This window comes from Dromiciops gliroides, chromosome 1 (assembly GCF_019393635.1).
Source record: "Dromiciops gliroides isolate mDroGli1 chromosome 1, mDroGli1.pri, whole genome shotgun sequence".
Lineage (NCBI taxonomy): Eukaryota > Metazoa > Chordata > Mammalia > Microbiotheria > Microbiotheriidae > Dromiciops > Dromiciops gliroides.
The window spans coordinates 499,377,861-499,404,324 of record NC_057861.1 but is presented as its reverse complement, the minus strand read 5'-3'; the positions used below and the strand labels follow the sequence as shown (position 1 = coordinate 499,404,324).

General features: G+C 39.1%; 1 protein-coding gene across 1 annotated transcript in view; it reads left to right on the top strand.

Moving 5' to 3' along the window:
• Positions 1 to 26,257, top strand: part of DAPK1 (death associated protein kinase 1) — a 259,697-nt gene extending 233,440 nt beyond the window's left edge. Inside the window, 6 exon segments of the mRNA XM_043964391.1 lie at positions 6,631 to 6,819; positions 9,266 to 9,463; positions 12,176 to 12,314; positions 13,058 to 13,178; positions 18,537 to 18,725; positions 22,609 to 26,257. Of these exon segments, the coding sequence (XP_043820326.1) occupies positions 6,631 to 6,819; positions 9,266 to 9,463; positions 12,176 to 12,314; positions 13,058 to 13,178; positions 18,537 to 18,725; positions 22,609 to 23,835 (2,063 nt within the window). The 3' untranslated portion in view covers positions 23,836 to 26,257.
• The last annotated feature ends 207 nt before the right edge of the window (positions 26,258 to 26,464 follow it).

Genomic DNA, 26,464 nt, shown 5'->3' with positions numbered 1-26,464 from the left:
TAATTATAACTTCCTATTATCCCATATCTCCTTAAGCTTCACCCCTCCTAAAACCATTCTTCACCCTCATCAAGACCTCCAATGCAGTGACTTCTTAATGTTTTCTCAGGTTCATAACTTTGCCCTGTTCTGACTTTACTTCTCTCTCCACTAACTCTAGTTAGCCAATTCAACTCTCAGTCCAGTATTTACAAATCCCTTGACTTCTTATCTTGTTACTGATCATGATTTACCAAATCCCAACCCTAAATTACCTCCACCATCAGCCTTCTTTGTTCCTATGAACATACTGCTGAATGGAGCTCAAGAAAATCATGAAACTGGTCCACTACAGATTTGTTTTACAATCTCATGTGGGCTAGCAAGACAATTCTTTTACACCTCTCTGATCAGTTGACTGTTTCACATACCAACAATGGTTTTAATCCAGACCTTTCCATCCCTCTTCAAGTTTTCCATCACACTCTGCTTCATGCTTCGCAAAAACAAACAAAACCTGAAGCCATTTGTTGAAAGCTCCCCTTCATCTTCCCTTCTTGTCTTGCATCACTCACTGTCCTCACCATCTCTTGTCTCACTCCTGTCTCTGATGAGGAGATTACCCTTCTCTTTGCTAAGGCAAACTCTTCTAATTAAACCTTTGGTCCCATCTGCCCCTATCTTCTCCAGCAGATTGGCCCCACTATTATCCCCACTCTGTGTTATCTTCAATCTCTCCTCCACCTACCGGCTCCTTCCTTGCTGCCTTTAAATGTGGCCCGTATCTTCTCCTGTCTGAAAACAACACCAGCAAAGGAAAAAAACACCACTCACTTTGATCCAAACATGCATACTAGCTGTTGCCCTATATTCCTCTTCTGCTTAATGGATAACCTTCTTGAGAAAACTGCCAACACTTGGGGGCCTCCACTTTTTTTCCTCTCATTTGCTTCTAAACACTTGCTATCTGGCCCCAGAGTTAACATTGATATCTTAATTACCAGATTTAATGGCCTTTCCTCAAATATCATCCTTCTTGACATCTCTGTAGCCTCTGTCAATGACTCTCTTCTGAATACTCCTCTTTAGGTTTTCATGACACTGTTCTCTTCTGCTTCTCTTCCAACTTGTCTGGCTAATCTCTCTCAGTCTCCTTTGCTTGACCTTCACTAATGGCATGCCTGGGAACTATGTCAGAGTCCCCCATGCTATGTATTGGACCCTCTTGTCTTTTTTCCTCTATATCATCTCACTTTATGATCTCATCAGTTTCCAATGTGGCAGGCAAAAAATGAAATGACTGAGGAAATAAAGGTTCAATCAATCGGGACCAGACCTCCTCAGCTTAGGGCTGGACCCTGAAAACAGAAGAAGACAGACTTTTAGATGTTAAAACAATTAATCAAATAAGACCAATTAATTAAAAGGAAACAATACAATATTAGGTAACCTGATTTCTAATTGGAGGAAAGATTAGAGACTTTCCAAGTTGCCAGGGGAAGAGTGAATGGATAAAATTCCCTGAATTCAGAAAAAGAGGTGTCCTGATCCCCCAATTGTCTGTAGATAATCAAAGGAACATGGGAACAAAAAGGGATAGATGTTTACAGGGCCAATTTTCAGATAAGACAGATGGGTTGCTTGAGATGGATCAATGATGAGAAAATGGTTTGCATGAGTCTTTGGATCTGACTGAGTTTCTGGACAGCATAACCTAGGTCCTTACACTCCAAACATAAGATGGAGGTGGTCCAGCTTCCCAGCAATGCAGGGCTAGGTTTGAACAATGCAATAAAGTTTTCTCCCAATTCCCACAATTGAATAAAGTCTTCTCACAGAACAGGATTTGGACTGGACTTATAATTGAATAGAAAGGGAACTGAGCTAGGTCCAGAATTGTGTCACTACATGGAGTCAATCAATCTCCACTCAATCTCCACAATTAACTATTTGGTGTCCTCATCCCCTACACTCCCTCACCATGGGATTCAATTATCATCTTTATGAAGAGGATTCCAAAATCTATATATCCAACCCTAGGCTGTCTTCTGAGATCCAGCACTGTATCACCACTATTCTTTCGAATTTCTCAAAGTCAGAATGTCCAAACCAGAACTCCTCTTTACCCCCAATCCTCTTCCCAACTTTCCTATTCTTGGTGAAAGCATCACTATCCTACCAGTAACCCAAGTTCACAACTTGTGTCATCTACAACTTCTCACTCATACCCATATATCCAACAGGCTGTCACATTTTGTTGTTTCCACCATCACAATGTCTCTAGTGTACGCCCTCTTCTCTCCTTTTATATTGTCACCACCTTATTTAGGTCCTCATCATCTTCCATCTAGATTATTTCAATACCCTGCTGGTTGATCTCTCTGCCTCAAGTCGCTCCTCACTCCAGTCCATTTTCCACTCATCTGACAATGTGATTTTCCTAAAGCACAGATCTGACTATATTACCCCACCCCATCTTACTCAACAAGCTTTAGTCCCCTGGGTGATACTTGAAGCTTTTTGTTATTTGGCCACTTCCTATTTTTCCATCCTTATGATTTACTGCCCTCCATTTATTCTCTGTTCCAGCCACACCAGCCTACTTACTGTTTCTTGAACACAACAGTCCATCTTCCTACTCCATACCTTTGTACTAACTGTTCCCTACATCTGAGATGCTCTGCCTCCTCACCTCCATCTCTTGACTTCTCTGACTTTCTCTGAGACCCAGTTCAAATCCCATTTTCTGCCAGAAGCCTTTCCTGATCTATCTGTTCCTTTCTTCCTTCCCTACCACCACTAGTGTTAGTGACTTCCCTCTGATATTACCTTACTTTTACACATATCGTCTATGAACCTAGTCCTTTCCATGTTGTCTCCTCCATTGAGATGGGAACATCTTTAGGGCAGGAAGAGTGTTTTTGCCTTTCTTTGCATCCCCAGTGTTTACCACAGTGTCTGGCACATATCAAACACTTATAAATGCTTGTTGATTGACTTACTGACCGATTGATAAAGTACATTGGTTTTTTACCTTAAAGAAGAGCAAGCATGGAAACTTTAACAAAACTTATTCTCTTTCCTTATTCTGTCACCTTGTTCAGGCAAATCTGTTCTTAATGCTAATCAACAGAAAAGAAATATCAGCATAGGATTTGTTTAGCCTATGAAGGAAGTGCCAAAATAGTCAATCACTTCTAGTTGAGAGGGAAGGATCCAAGAGAGAAAAACAAAAATAGAAATCCTAGTTTTATTGCAGTAAAAAAGAAAAACAAATCAGTAACCCAAAAAGCTCTTGTGGGTTCCAGGGTAGAGAACTTACACCAATAAGGAAATAGTGTCTTAAAGATGGATATCATGTTGAAGTAAAGCACAATAATTAGATTCTTCCTTCCTTACCCTTCCCCCACCCTCAGGGCAATATGCCAATGTAGAGTGGTGTGAAAGTTGGCACATCAAGGGAAAAACAATCCAGGGTAGATTTTAAGAACTGCAACCTAATCAAGGCTTGTTTTTAATATATGTTTTTAATCTGACTTTGTAATTAGTTGCCCGAGGGAGTTAGCAATAAAGGTACATGTGATTTAACCATTAATGCCTCAAGTATGGCCAACCAAAGTGTGTGGCCAAGCCCAGTTACTCATTCTCTTATCTATCTGCCTCAGGTTCCTTATTTGTAAAGTGGGTATAAAAATACCTTTTACACATACCTCACACATTGTCATGAAAAGCCAAAGCATTAATCAAGTTTTCTTATTAACTACAGCCACTACATTTCTATTTTAAATTTTGGTGTTCTTAAAAAAAAAAAATTGATGTCACTTGTCAACGATTCCCAAACAGAATCTTCCTTTGTAACAAAATAAAAAGTACAATTGAGCAAAACAGTTCAACACATCAGCCATGTCTGAAAATGTGTGCCTCATTCCATCCCTTCTTGGTTAGCTATGCTTCTACATCTGCCCTCTGAACTCATGACTAGTCACTGAATCAATCAGGGTTCTGAAGTGATGTTTTCCTTTATATTTTGTGGTCACCATGTAAATTGCTGTTGGGTTTTACTTCCTTTACTTCCTTTGCTCTGTTTCACTTCCTTCCCAAGGTCATCTCAATTCTTCATATGGTGTAGCAATATTTCAGTACATTCACAATTCAGCACGTACCACAATTTGTTTTAATGGGAACCCGTTTTCATTTCACTTTGTTGCTACAACAAAGTATTGTTATAATTATTTTTATTATGGAAAGGACCATACTTTCTATGTATGATCTCCTTGGTGTATATGCCTAGTAATAATATCCCCAGGTCAAAGAGGTTTGTACAATTTCATGAATTTTCTAGTACAATTCCAAGTTGTTTGGAATTATATTAAAGATGTTATTCCACATTTCCAAGCCGTTAAGTGACTTCGGCAGGAATATATTGAGAATTGGCTAGAAGAGTTAAGAAATGTCCCTTACAGTTCCAGGAACATGAAAAGGTCATACATAGCATTGCTTTGAGAGATATGCTTAGGGGGCAGCTAGGTGGCACAGTGGATAAAGCACTGGCTCTGGATCCAGGAGGACCTGAGTTCAAATCCGGCCTCAGATACTTGACACTTACTAGCTGTGTGACCCTGGATAAGTCACTTAACCCTCATTGCCCTGAAGGGAAAGAAAGGAAAGGAGAAGAGAGGAGAGAAAAAAGAAAGATATGCTTAGAAAGAAAGGCCCAGGCTTCTAGGAGCATTGCTTTAGGTTGTATGGCAAGAAGGGAGGCAGTGGGAATAAATCTATTCCTAAAATAACATAGATCTAATATCACTGAGCATCAGCCTCTTCTACAGACAATGATTGGGGAATGGTTGACAAACTTTTGGTATAGCAGTGTTATATAATGTGATTTTACCATAAATTATTGACAGATATCATAGGGTTTTTGTTTTCCTTAAAAGGTATTGAAACTGCACCTGAAATTTGATTGGCTAAGGAAATAGTCTTAGGCCTTTGATAGGGCTTTCTTATCTCTTGGGTACAAAGTAGCTAGGAGGTGAGGGGCTGAAGTCCCTCCCTGAGGTTTTCAAGACCAGCAGCATGACCAAAACTAGGAAGCTGTGTTCAGCCTTATCACTGCTTTAACCCTTCCCTTGAAATGACTATGTACATTTCATTTTGTTAGCTGGGAGGTGAATTCCAAGTAAAAAAATCATTCCAGTTTTGAACTAGACTACCAGGGGACCAACCTGTTTCAAGAGATATACAGAATACAAAGAAATGGGGAAAGACTCCTATGATGTGATGAAAAGCAAAGAAAACAGAATCAAAACGTATCACAGATTCACAGCATCTCAGAGTTAGAGGGGATCACAGAAGCTAGCTGGTGCCAACTAGAGCCCAGCAAGAATCCCCTCTACAGAATACCCAACAGGGAGGCATCTAGACTTTGCTCAGAGATGTCTAGTAATGTGATGAGAGAGGGAGAGATTTATAAAATCAAGCAAAGGCCAAAAATACATGTGTGTATACAAACACAGAGATACATGTATGTGTATACAAACATACAAATACATATACGTGTATGCAAACCCAAAATACATATGTGTGTATAAACATAGATTATGTGTATGTGTGTACATATATGACTGGCCTGTTGTGTATTGATTTATACATACATACATCTGTGTATACGTAAATGTATACTACATGTAATTACACACATATACAAATAATCTCTTCCACTTTTATCTTTAAATCACTACCCTGAGCAGGTAATAATATCTTTTTTTTAAGATGATGAAGCTAAGACTTCGACTTTCCCAAAGTATCATAGGAAGGAAAAGAGCTGCTGAAACTCCCCTTTTCCCTTCTCCTTAACATTGTCATTATCATCTGTCCCTCCTATGAAGAGAAAGAGAATTGTAGAGATTCTAACTAAATCCTAGAATACTTATATTAGTGACTCCATTAAAATTGGACATTCTTCTTTCAACAAATAAAGCTCAACATTTTTTTTTTAAAGAAGAATAAGGAAGCATACAAAATTCCCTAGTCCCCTTCTACCTGCAGCCTGGACACCATCTCAAACTGGAAAGGAATTATCTTATGCAGATATAAGGGAAACCTGGAATTCTAATCCTAGCCTTGCTGCTAATTAGCTCTGAGGCCTTGAACAAGGCACTCCCCAATCTTTTCATTTTCTTTATCTGTTAAATGAGTAGACTGAAACAATCTCTAATGTTGCATCTAGATCTAATGTTCTAAACTCCCCTTTATTCCTTTTCTAGTATCCAAAACTGCCCTTGGCACTTAACTGTTTTCTCCTTATTACTTCCCTTTGAGAGCTCCTCTTAAGGCCATGCTATTTCCATATCCATTTAGGGAAAGTCAGTCACCTACAAGGTTGCCCAGGGGAAGAATAGAAGAATCTTTCTCTAAAATAATAGGATTCCAAGCCAGAAGGGACCTTGGAGAATATCTAGTCTGACATCAGTTTCAGAGGTGTAGAAACTAGTGTCTTTTTTTTTCTTTCCATAGACCATAGACATTAATTGATGTTTACAGCATACCACTTAAAAAATCTGGTCCAGTTCAGCAAAACTCCCTCGGGGTCGAGGTGTGCCTTCTCTTGTGTATTAAGTGACTTACCTTTTGTTCTCTCATGCACCCCAGTATCAGTGAGTATCAACAACCTGTATCCTGGCTGTGAAAATGTAAGCGTGAGAAGTCGGAGCATGATGTTTGAGCCAGGCCTCACTAAAGGGATGCTTGAAGTGTTCGTGTCTCCTTCCCACCATTCGCACTGCTCGGCTGATGACCAGTCAACCAAAGCAATCGATATCCAGAATGCCTATCTTAATGGTATGTTTCTTTTGTGGTTCCTATGAAGTAGGGCTCTTCTCTCCTAAAGGGCACTGAACTGCTTCAACTTTTCTTTTAAAAAAGGATCTATCTCTAAACTTTAATATGCTAAAGAGATTCCCAAATGTTACCACATTTGTTAGCAATATGTGAAAAGGCATAAGAATATGACTGAGACTATGGACTAAGTCAATGGGGAAAATAGCCTTGTAAAGGACCCAGTGGAGGGAGTATCCACACTGGGAAAAATCCACCAGTTGAACGATCATCCTCTAGAACAAGGTTTGCAAAGCACTCTATATTTGTTCCACACAGCCACCCAGTGAAGTGGGTACTAATTTTATCCTCCTCAGATGAGGAATGCAAGGCTCAGAGATGAAGTGACTTGCCCTGGGCCCCACAGCTGATGTCCAAGACCCAAAACCATATCTTCCCATATTTCAGGTTCAGCTCTCTGTCTACCATGCTGCATTTTCCTTAGTAGCCTGATACCACTGAGTAGTATCAAACAAATCATTTCACTTTCAGAAGTGAATTTATTGACCATTCCCTAAAATGCAATAGAAGCAATTCTTTCCCTACCCATGTTCTGTCAGGACCAAAACAAAGACTGTCAAGAGGTATACACCACATGTTGTAGTAGATAAAATACTCATCATACAAGGCCTATGTTGAAATTAGGGGTTCAGCACTTCTCTGTGACCCCATTTGGGGTTTTCTTGGCAAAGATACTGGAGTTGTTTGCCTTTTCCTAAACCAACTCATTAGCCAAATGAGGAAACTGAGGCAAACCAGAAAGTGACTTGTCCAGAGTCATACAGCTACTTTTTTTTTGAGGCCAGATTTGAACTAAGGAAGATGAGTCTTCTTGACTACAGGCCTTGGCAATCTATCCACTCCACCACCTAGCTACCCCATAAAATCATAAGGAGGTCTTTTAAGCCCCTTGGGGATCAGTTTCTTTATCCAGTAATATGAGGATCCTAATAATATTTGTACCACCTACTTCATAGGGTTGTTGTGAGGAAAGCACTTTATTATCCTTAAAACATCATATAGGGACAGCTAGGTGGCGCAGTGGATAGAGCACCGGCCCTGGTGTCAGGAGTACCTGAGTTCAAATCCAGCCTCAGACACTTGAAACATACTAGTTGTGTGACCCTGAGCAAGTCATTTGCCTCACCATAAAAAAAAATCATGTAAATATGGGTTATTATATATACATGTGACATAATAATAGTAGCTAGCATTTATGTAGCACTATAAGGTGTGCAAAGTACTCTATATACATTTGATCATTTGATCATCACAAAAACCCTGGGAAGTAGATCACCATCTTACAAATGAGGAAACCAAGGCTGACTTACCCAGGGGCATATAGGTAGTAACTAACACAGGATTTGAACTCAGAGCTTCCTGACTCCCAAGCCCAGCTTTCTATCTCCTATTAAATATTTCTTCAGGGAGCAGCTAGGTGGTGCAGTGGATAAAGCACCGGCCCTGGATTCAGGAAGACCTGAGTTCAAATGTGACCTCAGACACTTGACACTTGACACTTTCTAGCTGTGTGACCCTGGGCAAGTCACTTGACCCTCATTGCCCTGCAAAAAAAAACAAACAAACAAAAAAAAAATACATGTATTTCTTCAGTGCCTAAAATGACCTATGATTCCATTAGTATGGATATACTCAATGAACACAGATCATAATCCCTCTACATGTTTAATGACTGTTTCAGGAATTAATATGGCCAAAAAAATTAATTATAACCAACTCTCTGGGGATGACTTGCTCCAAAGTTAGTCCTATCCTTCACCAGTACCCGGACTGTCCATCAATGATTCATATTTAAAACCTTTCCTGCTTGAAACAGCTAGAGGCCTTGCTTCATTACCCTAACCTCTCACATGAGTTCTTCTCTTTGCCACAATGGAGCATCAGAATGGGCCTTAATAGGAATTTTAAATTGCTTTGTTAGCCCTGTAATTTACATGTAAATTACATGTAGGTGTACATGTCCACATAGGTATAAATACACCTAGATCAGTGGTCTAGCATTGATATTTATTAATATTAGTTAATTTCAGACAGCTAGGTGGTGCAGTGGATAGAGCACTGGCCCTGGATTCAGGAGGACCTGAGTTCAAATCCAACCTCAAACACTTAACACTTACTAGCTGTGTGACCCTGGGCAAGTCACTTAACCCTAATTGCCTGCCCCCCCCCCACACACACACACCCACAAAATTAGTTAATTTCAGTGATTTTATATACTTGGAATAGCCGTTAAGGTGCATATAAAATGTTGCCTCAAAAAAAAAAATTTAAATTAAAAAAAATTGCTACCTCACATTCTAGTCTCCTAGATCATTTGGAGAGAAGCTAAGGGAAATCTACCCTTTTGCTATTTGAAGACAAACAATAGTCCTTACTTCTCTCTCTGCAGGAGTTGGTGATTTCAGCGTGTGGGAGTTCTCTGGGAATCCTGTTTATTTCTGCTGCTACGATTATTTTGCAGCAAATGATCCTACTTCAATTCACGTAGTGCTGTTCAGCCTTGAAGAACCTTATGAGATCCAATTAAACCAAGTGATTTTTTGGCTTAGTTTCCTGAAGTCACTCGTTCCTGTTGAAGAACCCATAGGTAAGCCATAGGTAATGGATGGGGGTGTGTGTGTGTGTGTGTGTGTGTGTGTGTGTGTGTGAATGTTTCTTTGATGATATGTGGTTTCCTCTTGGCTGTTGAGTTTCTTCCCAGTGTATCTCCTACTGCTCATGATTCCTGAAGGCATTTAGCATGCAGGTAGCATTTCTTGAATCCTGACAGTAGCTTGAACTGACAAGTTATATATTTCTGCACCTCTTTGTACATTCAGCCATTCTAACCTCATATAAACTTTGTGCTGAATATCTGATAAAACTCTTTTGTTCTCAAGGACAGCTAGGTGGTGCAGTGGATAAAGCACCAGCCCTGGATTCAGGAGAACCTGAGTTCAAATTCAGCCTCAGACACTTGACACTTACTAGCTGTGTGACCCTGGGCAAGTCACTTAACCCTCATTGCCCCACCAAAAAACAAAACAAAACACTCTTTTATTTTCTTAATTGGTTAAAAAGCAATAGACTGGTGGGGTTTATTATTTATGCTTTTTTTTTTTAAACACCACCTCTTAATTCTTCTCTCAAACACTAAATCAATTACTGGCCATTTCTCACTGTCACTTAGATCATATTATTTGGTCAACTTTTATAAGTTGGAGCTATTGTTTCTGTTTTATAGAAATCAAAAATCCTGCTGTGAGGTTCATCAAGTTTTTCTCAAAGAAGAAAATCTACTGGAACCATAGGAAGCCAGTCAGCAATTCTAAAAATAATCCTTGCTGCCAGTTTTTTGTTGTTCAGTCACATCTAACTCTTCATGACCCCATTTGGGGTTTTCTTGGCAAGGATACTGGAATGGTTTGCCATTTCCTTTTCTAGTTCATTTTACAGATGAGGAAACTGAGACTTGCTGAGAATCACACAAATAGCCCTATCCACTATACCACTTCGCTGCCTTTGCTTGGTATTAGACCCTTCTTTATGAGTTAGAGCAGTTGGATTTTCTACCACTAGGGGGCAATGCTCCATTTCAGAATTTCTCTTCTGCAAAACAGAATGGGTGGTGTGTGTGGGTGTGTGTATTTGTAGTGTTGTAACCTAGTTAATATTTTAAATTAGGATTAAGAAATCTTTTGTCAAGATCTACTGACCGAGTGGGAAAAGGAGGCTATATAAAATTTTTTAATCTTTTTTTTTTCACTTCCCCTCATCTTTATAAGTTTAGAACTGAGGACAAAACTCTATGTAGGAAATATAACAAATAATAAAAAATGGATATCAGTTTTATTATATGGAGAAAGGGAGAGAAGAGAAGAAAAATATATGGATAAAGAAATTTTTAAAAAAAACAGAAAGATAAGTACAGATATGCTTGAGGAAAGACAAAAAGTAAAGAGAATTTTACGGAGTAACACCTCCATCTTATGGCTGCTTAGGATATTACTGCTAAAGACTTGTCCTTGCACATTCCATGTTTAGGATGATCTATATCATAACTACTCATGTATTTAGACTTTTAAGATTTGCAAAGTGTTTTCTTTTGGCACTTGCTATTGATTCTCTGGTATTTATCTCCGTGTCTAAATGGAATCAATTGATAGGCCAGATGTCGCCAAAGGACTACCACATTCTCCAACCTAATAAATACAACTTTACAAAAGTGAGCCTTCCTTCCTTCCTTAATTCTGTCACAGAAAAATAAAAAAGCAAACAAGTTTGAGGGTAGTGGCCAATTTAGCAAAACCAGCTTGTCTAAATGTTGTTATGAGGAGAAGGAATGAATTGGAATGAAAAATTTCCCCTTTGTTTCTCCATTTAATGGGAGAACCATTCTTCACCAGTAAAATCTATGTAAAATCCCATTCTTTCAAGAAAATAGTAAGAAGACCTATCAGTTTAAAAGGCTACAGTAGGCTGAAACTTTTTTTTTTGAGGCAATTGGGGTTAAGTGACTTGCCTAGGGTCACACAGCTAGTAAGTGTTAAGTGTCTGAGTTCGGATTTGAACTCAGGACCTCCTCACTCCAGGGCCGGTGCTCTATCCACTTCGCCATTTAGCAGCCCCAGGTTTAAACTTTTAAATGTATGTTTAGTATTATGATTTCATTCATGTTGCCATATTGTGTCTTTCTCTTTCTCATTCTTTTCCATGGTATCTTCCAGGCTTTCCTACTTAAACTCTCCCCTAAATGAGAGTTCATTGTTTGTGTAAGTACTGTACTGTTACATTCATACACAAGTATGAATGTTGTGGACCATTTATCATCCTTGTCATTTCTGTAGTATTGTGGGGTATCCAAAGTACTTTCCATAGATCTTTTAAAAAGAGTCCTCTTTGGTGGTTACAATGTCCTCCGAAAAGGTAGATAAATACTGGTCAGTGATTTGTTAGCTATGCCTTTTCTTTTATCTAGTATCCAAAAGAGTAGCATTTCTTGAAACAACACCTTCTTATTGGATTAGTCATGGGAAAGAGTAGCTATTAGAATTCGATCCATTCATGTTGGTGCCATGGGCAGGGTACTACCAAGCTTCTGGAAAGGGTCCCGTAGATTATATCAAGACAATGTTTGCCATCTTGGAGGTCCACAGACATAATTGCACATTTTCTTAGTTTATAACTACCTATACTTGGGAAGATCTGGAGGGTTACCTATTTATGAAATGAACTCTGGTTTAGCTGAATGTGGAGAAAAAAGGAGAAAGGAAGAAATGTCTCTTCCCTAAAGTTTTGGGTTTTTTCTCCAATCCACCAGCTTTTGGCGGCAGGCTGAAAAACCCACTTCGAGTTGTCCTGGTGGCCACCCATGCTGACATCATGAATGTTCCCCGACCTGCTGGAGGCGAGTTTGGTTATGATAAAGATATGTCATTGCTGAAAGAAATTAGAAACAGGTAAGAGGACATGTCTTCAAGACAGACTCTGACATGTACTTGCTCTGAAGTAAACAGTTTACATGAGAAACAAAATTAAAAATGCCCCAAGTCAACCTTTTTTGGGTCACCCAGGGACCTAAACCAGCTCAGTGATACATACTGCTGATTAGCACAGGAGCACCTGCTCTGGTTTTGTGTGTTGTTACTGTTGTTTTGGTTTGGTTTTTTTACCTGGATTGGTTTGCCCCTCCTTAAGCAACCTAGTTGCCCCTGCTTTGGGGACACACTATATTCTTAGCAGTTGAAGTGCAGATACCCAATTGGCTTAACACACTGCAGTTTCAGAACTCCTAAGCTCAAAGGTTACACCAGCCTCAGCCTCCCTCAATTGCAGGAAAGCAGGTGTGTCCTACCACACTAAGTCCCTTCTACTTTTAGCTACACTGCTTCTTGGGTAGATACCCACAAGGGTGGGGGGTGGGAACTGTTTCTTCAAAGTCTTCCCCCCTGCTTTGCATCGCTTCTGAAAAGCTTAGCTGTGATTTATTAAATCTGAAATTTTACTTTCTCGAACACCCTCTGGCTGTGAGATAAGGAGAAAGATCTTACTCAGAGCTGAAAGGAACCTCCAGACCCCATCTAATATATCCCCTTCATTCATTTCAGTACTTCACTCTAAGGCATCTTGAACAAAATTATGCCCTTCTCTTTTTAAAATAGATTTCCTTTCCATTTGTCCACTACCCTCTCTTTTCTCTTAGATTTGGGAATGATCTTCAGATTTCTGACAAGCTGTTTGTTTTGGATGCTGGTGCTTCTGGATCTAAAGACATGAAACTACTGCGAAATCACTTGCAAGATATAAGAAGTCAGATTGTTTCTGTAAGTAGGACCTGCCAGTGAAGGCTCCAGATGCTTTATGTTAGAGCCCAGATCACTTGAGGGGATTTTTGATGATAGCTGCTACCTCGGTACCTTCAAACATGGTGCTACTGAAATGGGAGACCCTCCTTTTACCCCTTCTCGATTTTATTTCAGCAGGTCAATTAAATAAGCAGTAATCAAGTATCTATGCAAAGTCAGAAAGCATTTATATTGCTGGGCCACTGCTAAGGGAAGACAAATACAACTTTCAGTAGGCACTTTTTACATGTTTACTGAGTGATTCTAATGGGGTAAGATAACAGGAAAGAGGGGGCACAAAGGGAAGAGGTGAAGCACTGTAAGCATTGTGCTAGATGCTGGGGAGACAAAGGTCAAAATGCAGTCTCCAACCTCAAGGACTTAGAATTCTACAAGGGAAAAGACATGTACAAAGACATGTACAAAGGTAATTAAATAGATGAAGCAAGTAAGTGATATAATGGATAGAGGGCTGGACCTGGAGTCAGACCTGAGTTCAAATCTAGTGTTAGTCACTAACTAGATTTATAACCCTGAGTGAGCCATTTAACCTCCATCTGCCTCAGTTTCCTCATCTCTAAAATGAACATAATGATAGTACCTACCTCCCACATTTGTTGTTGGTATAAAACAAGATATCTGTTTGCTTTGCAGACCTTAAAACACTATATAAATCTAGCTATTATTATTGACTATTATATTTGAAGTACAGTTAAAGTAAATGCAAAATAATTTCATGAGGAGAGACAGCACCTAATAACTGGGAGGCAGGAGAAGAGAATTTAAAAAATGCCTAGGCACATGGGCCAAGCAATAAAAGAAGGCTAAAAAGTGGAGGTAAGAAAGGATTGCACGTGCAAAGTTAAAGAGAAGGAATGCCATGCACTGGACCGCTAGGTGGCGCAGTAGATACACCATTGGGCCCAGAGTCAGGGAAACCTGACTTCAAATATGGCTTCAGACACTTACTAGCTGTGTGACCCTGAGGAAGTCACTTTTACCTTATTTACCTCAGTTTTCTCATCTGTAAAGTGATCTAGCATCTTAGCCAAGAAAACCCCAAAAGGGATAATAATTGAAAATGACTAAAAAACAACAGGCCAGTGTGGCTGGCACAGAGACTGTATTAAGGCAAGATAGGTGAGATCAATCTAGAAAGGTAAATTAAAGCCACATTTACAGGGGTTTAAATGTCAGACGTGGAATGTGCATTTTTATCCTAAAGCCTTTGAAGATGCTTGAGTAGTCACAAACTCTTTTAGAAAGAATCTCATTTGATCCTCCCAACAACCTTGCGAGATAGATGCTATTATTATCCTTTTACAAATTTGAGAACTGAGGCTAAGCAAGGTTTAAGTGACTTGTCCAAGATCACACCGCTAAATAAGTATCTGAAGCAGAATTTGAACTCTTCTTTCTGACTCTGTCCAATATTCCACCCTCTGCATCACAACTATACTTAAATGAAGAGTTTTAAAAACTATTTCCATACTTAAAAAGTTTGATGGAGTTTAAATGTGGAAGCGTCTCATCATAGTAATTGTTTGTTAAACCATCCACTGTTAAATCAATTGTGCATAAGCTGTGGATTGTTCTGTTACCTGCCACAATTCCATATGCTCTGAAGACATTCTCACAAGGCTGCTACATCTCCCCTTTACTTGTACCCCTGAAGGATTGAGAAACTTTTTTTCTCTTACTTTAACTCTTGAGAAACCACCAAGGTACTTTCCCACATTGATTATCAACTAATATCTATCAGTCAAGCACATTTAATTAGCATAGGAAAAACAGTTTGCACAAAACATTCCTCTTAAAAGTCGGTGACACACTCTTAGACCACAAGGACAGAGGGAGTTTGGGAGAAATTGGGCTCCAACTTAGAAAGCACTTGTGACAAAGAGGTCATTCACAGAGCCCCCTAAGGTGTTTTGTAGCTTTTTTTGCTAAAATCCTTGTAGAACCTTGAATCCGGCTTTCCTCATTGAGTGCAATCTACCTTTTAGCTCCCACAGAAGGCACTTTATTGTTGTTGCAGCCCCATCAGCCATTGCTGTCCTGGTGATGCTGCTAGAATGCTAAGGAAAAAAATTAGATCCTCTGAAGTTCACAAAGTTGTCCTCAGGTCACTGGAATGGGAAAAGAAGACCAAAGTACTCTTCCCATGCCCATTTCCCACCCCAAATCCCTATCAATAAATTCCTCCTCGAGGATTTGGCCAGGGACTTCTACCACTAAGTTCCCAGACTCTTCAATCTCTGCTGGTCCACTGTTTTATAGATAACCCATGGGGTATGACCAAATTTCTTTAGTCAGTCCAAACATTATTCCTGTGCACCATCACTTAAGTTCATCCAGTAGGTTTCAAGGACATTTAAAAGTGATAAAAGATTGTTTTCACATTTAGTCTAAAGCCTTTGATTCTGTTAAGGGCTAAAATTCTAGCTAGTCTGTCTAAAATATCTAATGAGTGGTAGCCAATAAATTATAAGCTTTAGCAAGAGTTAGACTTTTAAGCATTTATTAAGGAGAATAAGAATTTGGTAAAGAGAGAGAGAAACACCTACATTCATCTATCTATTAAAGGGAGAGCACATTTCTAGCTCTGCTCTCCGCCAGAGTCCACAGGAAAGAGTGAGTCAGAGCGCCGGGTTCTTCCCTTCTTCCTCCCACAAGCAAACGTCACTTCCTGACACCAAAGAAAAGAGGCATGGTCTTGCCCTCAAAGACCTTCACCTCATGGGCGGAGCTCTTCTACAGTAAGTCTCCAACAGGTGGCGTCATTCCAATCGTTACAATTCAATAGAGAAATATTCTTACCTCATTAAGGTATCAGGGCATTTCATACTGACCTTTAATTTAAGTAGGGTTGAGTGATTCAATTGATTGACTCAATCAACCCAATCTTTATACCTAAGAACTCTTGGCTCATCCATGAGCACCCTAGTCCACAAAGGGATAAGAGAAAACCATTAAATGCTACTTTCCATCTATTATTTTTTTTACATTATTCTAATATAAACAGAACATTATATATTATATTATAAATTTCCTTCTGGGCATACAGGTGGGAAGAGTAACTTAGCCTTTCAAAAAGGCTTTCAAAAAATGAACTGACAAACTCCCTAATAATTTTGTTTTGTTCATTTGTTTTGTTGGGTTTTTTTTAGTGAGGCAATTGGGGTTAAGTGACTTGCCCAGGGTCACACAGCTAGTAAGTGTTAAGTGTCTGAGGCTGGATTTGAACTCAGGTACTCCTGACTCCAGGGCCAGTGCTCTATCCACTGCGCCACCTAGTTGCCCCCCACTTAATTGTTTTTTAAAGTTTGCGTCTTGAGGAACATATCTTAATACATCTAAAATATAAGACTAGCAAAAGGAAATTCAAATTCCTCTCCCTGAGTGCATTCTATAAACACTTTTGTCTCTGTGTGCAAAATATTTGCTTAAGCACTAGGGGATATAAAGGCTTTAGAAGTTAAAAGGTCTGTAATCTCATGGAACATTATGGGAGTGAGAAGTAAAGACAGCAGCAGTACACAAAATCACATGCCAAGGGCATTAGTAAGTTGCAAAACAAAATGCTACATGAGGCCCAAGGGAGGAGAGAGGGGAGGAATTCTTGTAAGAGGTTGCAGTTTGGTTTATCTTTAACAGATAAATGTGAATTCATCCTGTGCAGAGGAGGCAGAGAGGGTGTCCTTGGCCTAGAGAGGCAAAAGTAGCCATAGTTAATTTTGTCTGACAGACACGTGGCTGAATCTGAATGGGGAGGATAGTAGTATGAGATAAAGCAGGAAAGTTAAGGTGGTACAAGATTATAAGAAATCATGAATGTCTAGGAATGGAATCTGAACTTTACTTGGGAGACAAGAAAATGACGGGACTATATTTATATGTCAATAAGATTATTCTGGCAACAGTGTCGGACAGATTGGAGGGAGTAGAAGCAGGAATATTGTTCCACTCAATGCATTGCAGTGGCTTTTTTTTTTCATTGTGGTTATGTTAATTATACAACTCCCCAAGTTTCATTTTCTATGGATGATTGAATAGTGAATGCCAAATATTTTGAAATACTGAAAATATCCTACAAGAAGTGCTACTCTTAGTCTGACTAAAACTTATCATTATTATTATTTAGAGAACTATACCAAGCCACCTACATTTCCTGTTTCATTGCCCGTAAAGTTATTTTTTCTATTGATGAGCAAATGAATCAAGTAAATCTGCTCACTCAACATTTATTGTATGAATGGGTTCACATTTGCATGCATTCCTGTTCCTGTGCCTAAAAGATCTTAAGAGATATTCAGGGAACTGTTATTCATTTACATTAAGTGGTAGAAATGAAAATCCTCAGCAGATTTTTTTGTCAAATATAAAGAGAGATGATTGGAATCTGATTAGAGTTGGCATTGAAAACTCCAGAGTGCTCACTTTAAAAAGAAAAAAGAAAACTAGGTCCTTTGGGAGAAAAAAAAGTAATGTTGGATAAAAATAATTATCATTGAAAGTGTAGGGGGAGGGGCAGCTAGGTGGCGCAGTGGATAGAGCACTGGCCCAGTGGATAGAGCACTGGCCCTGGAGTCAGGAGTACCTGAGTTCAAATCCAGCCTCAGACACTTAACACTTACTAGCTGTGTGACCTTGGGCAAGTCACTTAACCCCAATTGCCTCACTAAAAAAAAAAAAAGGAAAAAAAAAAAGAAAGTATAGGGGGGCAGCTAGGTGGAACAGTGGATAAAGCACTGGTCCTGAATCCAGGAGGACCTGAGTTCAAGTCTGGCCTCTTGACACTTACTAGCTGTGTAACCCTGGGCAAGTCACTTAATCCCTCATTGCCTTGCAAAAGAAAAAAAAAAAAAGAAAAAGAAAGTGTACCTTCAGGGCAGCTAGGTGGCACAGTGGATAAAACACCTGCCCTGGATTCAGGAAGACCTGAGTTCAAATCCAGCCTCAGACATTTGATACTTACTAGCTGTGTGACCCTTGGCAAGTCACTTAACCCTCATTGCCCTGCAAAAAAAAAAAAAAAAAATCGTACCTTCAACACCTCCCCAGACACCTTTGCAGGGGTGAAAGGTATACTGGATGTAGAGTATTGCATAGGTTGTCAGTTTTTTTTCAATGTACTGATTGGTTCTTTTGATATTTTTTCTCTTACTCTCATTTTTTAAAAATATTCTCTGATATGAGGAATGGCTCTCTGGGAGTAGGGAAGAGAGAAATTAGGCCTTGTGTTTTTACAAAAGATCAACTTTAAAATTTTTTAAATAGAAATGTATATGTTTGGTGTGTAGACAACAGTTAGTTATACAAATGAATGTTCATTAGGTTTGCCCTCCAATGACACACCTGTGTGAGAAAATCATCTCCACTCTGCCTGCCTGGAGGAAAATGAACGGTCCAAACCAGCTGATGTCTCTTCAGCAGTTTGTATTTGATGTGCAAGACCAGCTGAACCCACTTGCAAATGAAGAGGATTTAAGGCATATTGCTCAGCAGCTCCACAGCACAGGAGAAGTGAGTGGTCCACAGCATGGTGATTAAAGAAGCTTAAGAAACATTTACTTTTCTATTCTGTGATGTTTGTCTGCTTTGCTTGAAAAGTCTGTACTTGGATGTGTGGAAGGGGATGATTTGTCCATACTCTCCTAAAGTTCCTGGCTATGGAGTGATGAACATGAATAGCAGAGAGGGTAGGCAGAACACAGAGGAAGGAGGGAGACAGGGAGAGCATGCACAGGAGAAAGTATATATTTTATATATAATTTATATGTAATATATAATAAATGCTTTCTTATATAATATTCACATGTGTTATTAAATAGATGTATTTATATTAATAGATTGTATATATTAATTATAACATAATATACAGGGTAATGGGGAAACTATTAAATGCTAGTTTATACCTGTTATTCTATTCTATTATAATATAAATAGAATATTATATATTCTGTTATAATATAACATCACATATTCTATTATAGTAGACGAGACTGTTCTATATTCTATTATATATAGAATATTGTATTTTCTATTATAATATAAATAGAATATGTTCTGTTATAATATAAATAGGATATTATATATTCTATTATAAATCTTCTGGGCATACAGGTAGGAAGAGCAATTTAGCCTAAAATAATATATAATTTTATTATATATGTATGATCCCATATAATATTAATATCTAATAAATGCTGTTTCTATAACATTTATACACATTTGTGTACATATAAATAATTATATAAATGAACGGAAATTTTATGTATAAATAGAAAGAAAATTGCCTTTGGAAATATATATATACAGCAAAGCCAAAGGAATTTTCCTTACCTATTCTGCTCCAGTGTCTTCAGTTTCTCAGAGCTTTGCTCATATACTTATTTTATAAGACATAGCATAAAACTTAACTGATTTTCTTTAAGTTAAGCAAATTCCTCATTTAACATTAAAGTGCTTGTATTGGTGATTTAAAAATTTTTCATTTTTCCCCTATAGTACAGAACTTCAGTGGCTACTGACTAGTACCCCTTCCCAGTTATGAACTTGCCTCTTTGCCTCACTTTCAAAACACAGACTATTGGCCCTCTCTACATCATTTTACTGCCTTGTTATAGATTCAGTATTTGAACGTTTGATGGGACCTGGATTCACCTCATTCTCCAGCAACCTTGTATTTTCACTGAGCTACTAAAAAGGGATGACACATTTGACAAAATGTCATCACTTTGACCAAATCTCTCAAGCTCACAATCAAGACCAAAGTCGGAAGGCTGTGTTATGTCATGGCAGAGAAATTCTAAGATAAGAAGCTATGTACCAGGGGGCAGCTAGGTGGCGCAGTGTATAAAGCACTGGCCTTGGATTCAGGAGTACCCGAGTTCAAATCCAGCCTCAGACACTTGACACTTACTAGCTGTGTGACCCTGGGCAGGTCACTTAACCCTCATTGCCCTGCAAAAATTAAAAAAAAAAAAAAAAGAAGCTATGTACCAGATGATAATTTTTTTTTTTTGGCTGGGCAATGAGGGTTAAGTGACTTGCCCAGGGTCACACAGCTAGTTAGTGTCAAGTGGATAATTTTTTAAAGAAATAAATACATTTAAGTTCTGAAACACTTAAACAGTCTTGACCAGGTAGCTACAACTCTTCCAGAAAGAATCTCTAGCCAGAGATGCATTGGAAATGGCAAGTTGTTTTAGGTCTTAGATATGTAACATTTGCAGCTTGGGTTGTACACTTCTAGTTGCATCATTGCTCCATTTACCCCCCCAAAAAAACCCACATTTATCTGTACTTAGGAATAGGAGAGGCATAGTATAAGTTGATATAGTGGACATGATTCTACTTGCGATACTACTACAGAAAACCAGTATGGATGTTTATAATAATGCTTTCAGAATCACAAAGCACTTTTATACCTTTTTGTCATTTGATTCCCCCCTCTTACACACAAGGAAATTCTGTTTTAGGATTACCAAGAATAATAATAATTGAAAAAATCGGTGATGTTCACACAGCTAGCAACTGAGACAGGATTTGAATTCAGGTCTCTTTCAAGATTCAGCAGTCTAGGGGCAGCTAGGTGGCTCAGTGGATAGAGCACCGGCCCTGGATTCAGGAGGACCTGAGTTCAAATCCGGCCTCAGACGCTTAACACTTACTAGCTGTGTGACCCTGGGCAAGTCACTTAACCCCAATTGCCTCACTAAAAACAAAAACAAAAACAAACAAAAAAAAAGATTCAGCAGTCTTTCTATCACATCACACTAGGGGACAACAAAGTTTCTCCTACATACTACCTGCCACCCCAACCCCCCATACCCCTGTCCTTTAAGCCATTTTCTATTTCAGACTATACCTCAGCTGGCTTGATATCCTCCTTAAGATTAAGATCACAAAGGAAATGAGGAAATCTTCAATACAGTGACAATGGCTTCATTCAAGTACCTGTCCTCTAATTTTCATTAAAGGGACAGTTACTATACTTGTTTAACCCAACCCATTCCCAGGCAAAGGATTTCTAGTCTTAGAAAGAGGAGAAGGGCAACTAGGTAGAGCAGTGGATAAAGCACCTGCCCTGGATTCAGGAGGACCTGAATTCAAATCCAGCCTCAGACACTTGACACTTACTAGCTGTGTGACCCTGGGCAAGTCACTTAACCCTCATTGCCCCCCCCCAAAAAAAAAGAGGAAAGAAAGCCCCCAATGTTGGTACTGATGTCTTGGTGGCTTTTACATTCCTTAACAAATGTCTTGTGAACTGAAATGATTGCTTCATGCCACAGCCCAGAAATGTGACCCATGGAGTCACAGTGCTATGGCTGATTTCTCAACTCTGTTCCTAGGCCAGGGGGAAATTGAGCTGCATGATTGGAATGGGCAGTATTCAGAAAAAGTTCCCTAAGTTTCAGGTGTTTAATTAAGAACCCTAAATTCTAGAGGGTTTGATAAGGGAACTCAAATGAGTTCATTTTGTTACCTCTGATTTTTAGATATATAGATTTATTTATTTATTTATTTATTTCAGGGAAGAGGTTGAGTTTAAAATATACATTGGACTTTCAGGAGAAAGCAATACTCTCCTATGGCTGATAATAAAGATTGAAAATTGACTATGCTTCAAAGTCTATTAATTGACAATTCACAAATCCTCCCTGATTTTTTAATGATAGCATCAGTTAAATAAGAAAAAAGAAACAGAAAATTTTAAGGGTTGAATTTCAAAAGATGTTTTTCCAAGAACTACAAAGATTCTGATTCCATGCTCTAGAATATTATAGCCTAAAAGATGTACAATTGATTTATCATAAACAAATAGCAGCAGTAAAGTATGTATAAAGTGATCATATTTTCCATGGACAAGCAAGTGAATGATATATACCTGTTTAGTTGACATCTGTCTCATGACTGAGTCCACATTTGCAAGGCGTCTCAATGCTTATACCTGAAAGGTCCTATTAGAGATATTCAAGGAACTATCATTCATTTATGTTAAACAGTAGAAATAAAGATGCTTAGCAGATATTTATGTCAGAAAGAGATAGCAAAAAGGACTTGAACATCACTTACAAGCTGCTAGAGAAACATTGGCTTGTTGGGCCTGTTCATTTTTCTCCAGTCAGGCAGCGTATTGACACAAATGCCTCACTGGAGGACAATCCTAATCAGTACAGTAAAGAGACCAATATCTGTGTTCCATGGGTGAGAGACAAGAGTAAGTTGATAACTGGTTAGATATCCAGGACAGTAGCTAATGGAATTTGTTCTGTTCCATAGCAAAGGGCAAGATGACTCTTTTTATCCCTGACATAAGCATTTCACTGTACTAAGAAAAAACCCTACCATTTACATGTTTATTTCCCAGTAAGTGACTACTCATTGTTCCCTTTGGCAGATTAACATAATGCAGAGTGAGACCGTCCAAGATGTCATACTGCTGGACCCACGATGGCTCTGCACCAGTGTTTTGGGAAAACTCCTCTCTGTAGAGACACCCAAAGCCCTACACCATTACAGGGGGCGATACACCATGGAGGACATCCAGCGCCTGGTACCAGACAGTGACGTGGAAGAATTAATCCAGATCCTGGATGCCATGGACATCTGTGCGCGCGACCTGAGTAGTGGGACCATGGTGGATATCCCTGCCCTAATCAAGACTGACAACTTGCACCGGTCCTGGACCGATGAAGAAGATGAAGTGATGATATACGGAGGGGTCCGAATCGTCCCAGTTGAGCACCTCACCCCCTTCCCCTGTGGGATCTTTCACAAGGTACAGGTGAATCTGTGTCGGTGGATTCATCAACAGAGCACTGAAGGGGATGCAGACATCCGACTGTGGGTGAACGGCTCCAAAATCGCCCACCGTGGGGCAGAGTTGCTCGTTCTACTGGTCAACCATGGGCAGGGCATTGAGGTTCAGGTCAGGGGTCTGGAAACTGAGAAGATCAAATGTTGTCTCCTTCTGGATTCAGTGTGTAGCACCATTGAGAATGTCATGACAACCACTCTACCAGGCCTGTTGACAGTGAAACATTATCTAAGCCCCCAGCAACTGAGGGAACATCATGAGCCTGTCATGATTTACCAGCCACGGGACTTTTTCCGAGCACAGACGCTGAAAGAAACCTCATTGACTAACACCATGGGTGGCTATAAAGAAAGTTTCAGTAGCATTATGTGTTTTGGGTGTCTTGATGTCTACTCTCAGGGTAGCCTCGGAATGGACATTCACGCTTCAGACCTGAACCTTCTGACGCGGAGAAAGCTGAGCCGCCTGTTGGACCCACCTGATCCTATGGGGAAGGACTGGTGCCTTCTTGCCATGAACCTGGGCCTCCCTGAACTTGTGGCAAAGTATAATAATGGAACTCATAAGGACTTCCTTCCAAGCCCAGTCTATGCCCTCCTCCAGGAATGGTGTAACTATCCCGAGAGCACTGTTGGCATCCTGATGTCCAAATTGAGAGAACTAGGCCGCCGTGATGCGGCCGACTTTTTACTGAGGGCATCCTCTGTGTTCAAAATAAACCTAGATGCCAATGGCCAAGAAGCCTATGCCTCGAGCTGTAATAGTGGAACATCTTATAATTCAATTAGCTCAGTTGTGTCACGATGAGGACCAGCCATGGGTAGAAGTAGAATCTCTTCCAACTGCAGAAGCCAGAGGAGCACAGTATCACAATGAATTCTGGATGTACTCATTCATATGCTTATATACAATCTTATCCCCATGTCTCCCTTCCCCATTGCCTCCTCCACTGTATCCTTCCCTCACCATGCATTCTGTTTTATGTGAATAATCTTTCGACCTTGAGAGCAAATGGTTGCTTTTACTTTGGCCGTTAAAAAAAGCTGGTCTACTTGCAGTGTTTTCAGTTCCGTATCTAGCCCACCAATGTACTGCTTCCTATCGCTAATTAAATTGGAATATCTGACTTTTCAGTGAACTTTTTAAAAAGCTATTATGTTGACTTTTTTTTTATGTGCATGTATCAAAAATGTACATGTATGCCAGTTGTATTCTTAAACCATCTCCTCGGGCTAACTTTTTTTTTATAAGCCATAAACTGTTTAATATTAAGCAGTCTGTGGTCAGTTTACCATAATACCACTGTATAATTTATAAATAGGAATTTTGTGAGTGCCTTTTGCAGAAGAGGATGTGTTTGGAATCATCAGAGCTGGCCAGGAATTGTCAAAAAGAAAATGCTACCTCTTTGTCCCTAACTGCATGCTGATCATTGCAAGTGGTGCTTCACCTCTGGTTTTCCTCCAGTTCTGAAGTGTTTTGTTTGACAATGAACAGGGAGAGAGAAAAATAAAAATCCTTTCCTAGGAAAGTTTCACGTGTGACACCTACTGCTACACAGAGTTGTGTGTTACCAATTTTGCTTTTGTTTGAAACTCAGTGTGAAGTTCCCCATGAGCCTCTAAATTGTCCTTCTTCATTATTTCCTCTCATCTCAGGTAAAAGGTCCATACAGTTGTAAGATAACCAAAACCTGTGTAAAGTATGCGATACCACAGTGATATTCTATGGCTGTCCATCATTACTGGTACATAGCAGGTGGTTTGCAGCATTCAGGCCCTGGTTTGCTTATTTCCAGTGCTTGAAGTGTGAACAACAAAAACAATAAAGGAAGTTTTCCTGCAATGATTTTAAATTGTGATCCATAGCTTTTAAATTAATATGAAGAAACATGTCCTATTCTGTCCTGAAAAGCATGTAATGTTAATTAATGGCACAACATATATGTGTATATACATATATATGCAGTATGTGTGTATATATATTAATACAGGTATTTTTTCTTAAACTTAAAAATGTAGTAAATTTTAAATTTTGTTTTTGTTTTGTCCTAAGGAGTTTTTATTTTGTTGGGGCAGTTTTTTGGTTGGGGTTTTTGGTTTGTTTGGGGATTTTTTTTTTAAAACAAATAAACTGTTGCTTGTTGCATCATTTTTGTTAGACTTTGTTCCAGAAGAAATTATTTCTCTGAGTTCTGTGTTCATCATCACTGCTCCTCACATGACTTTTCTCTTTCTGATTTCATATTGTATAGATGTCAATTTGGGGGTGTTCTTGATTGAGTACCCTAAAATACTGATGTTATGGGGAGTGAAGAAGAGGCAAGAACAAAGCTTATTTTTTTATATATGCTCTCTTTTTAAAGGGAAAGGGATGAATCTTTGTTTCTTCGGCAGACTAAAAAGACATGGAGCTGATTACATTGTGGAATGCCTTAAAGGGGTGGTGCAGGTTTAAGAAGAGATCCATCTACTAAGAGACAAACCTCTTACTACTTGTGAGACTTCAATTCCCTCATCAACAGCCAGGAATCCAAATATTTGCACTACCTCACAAGGTGGTTGTGAGAATCAAATGAGATAATGTATGGGAAAGTGCCTTGTAAACCACAAGCCAGTATTAAAGTATTGTTTTATAATATGAAATGAATGGGGGGAAAAATCATGGACGGAATCATTAACAAAAAGAAACTGAAGACATCCACACCTACTGGCTGTTATCGCCATAAAATCAGCATGCACTAGAATGATCTAAATAAACATCAAAGATATCCAGGATTAAAATAAGAGAAGAGGGGGGCAGCTAGGTGCCGCAGTGCATAAAACACTGGCCCTGGATTCCTGAGGACCTCAGTTCAAAATCGGCCTCAGACACTTGACACTTACTAGCTGTGTGACCCTGGGCAAGTCACTTAACCCTCATTGCCCCGCAAAAAAAATAAAAAATAAGAGAAGACAATAGAAAAACTTTTGCAAATGGTTTTTGACAGTGGGGCACTTCAGTCTCATAATTGACACTATCTTTGGTTTAAAAACAAAATGCATTTGACCTAGTAGAGCAGAAATTCCTAACCTTTGGCAGTCTGATGAGATCTATGGACCTCTTATTGGAATAATATGTTTAAATGCATAAAATAAAAGGGAAAAAAATTGTCAAGGAAACCAATTAAATTGAACTGCAGTTATCAAAATATTTTGTTAGGGGCCGCTAGGTGGCGGAGTGGATAAAGCACCAGCCCTAGATTCCGAAGTACCTGAGTTCAAATTTGACCTCAGAAGACACTTGACACTTACTAGCTATGTGACCCTGGGCAAGTCACTTAGCCCTCATTATCCCACCAAAAAAAAAAAAAAATGTGCTCTTTCCATACACACAGGATCTTTAAGAGATATAATCAGAAAGAACCTTGTTCAATAATCCTAGGATTGCCAATATC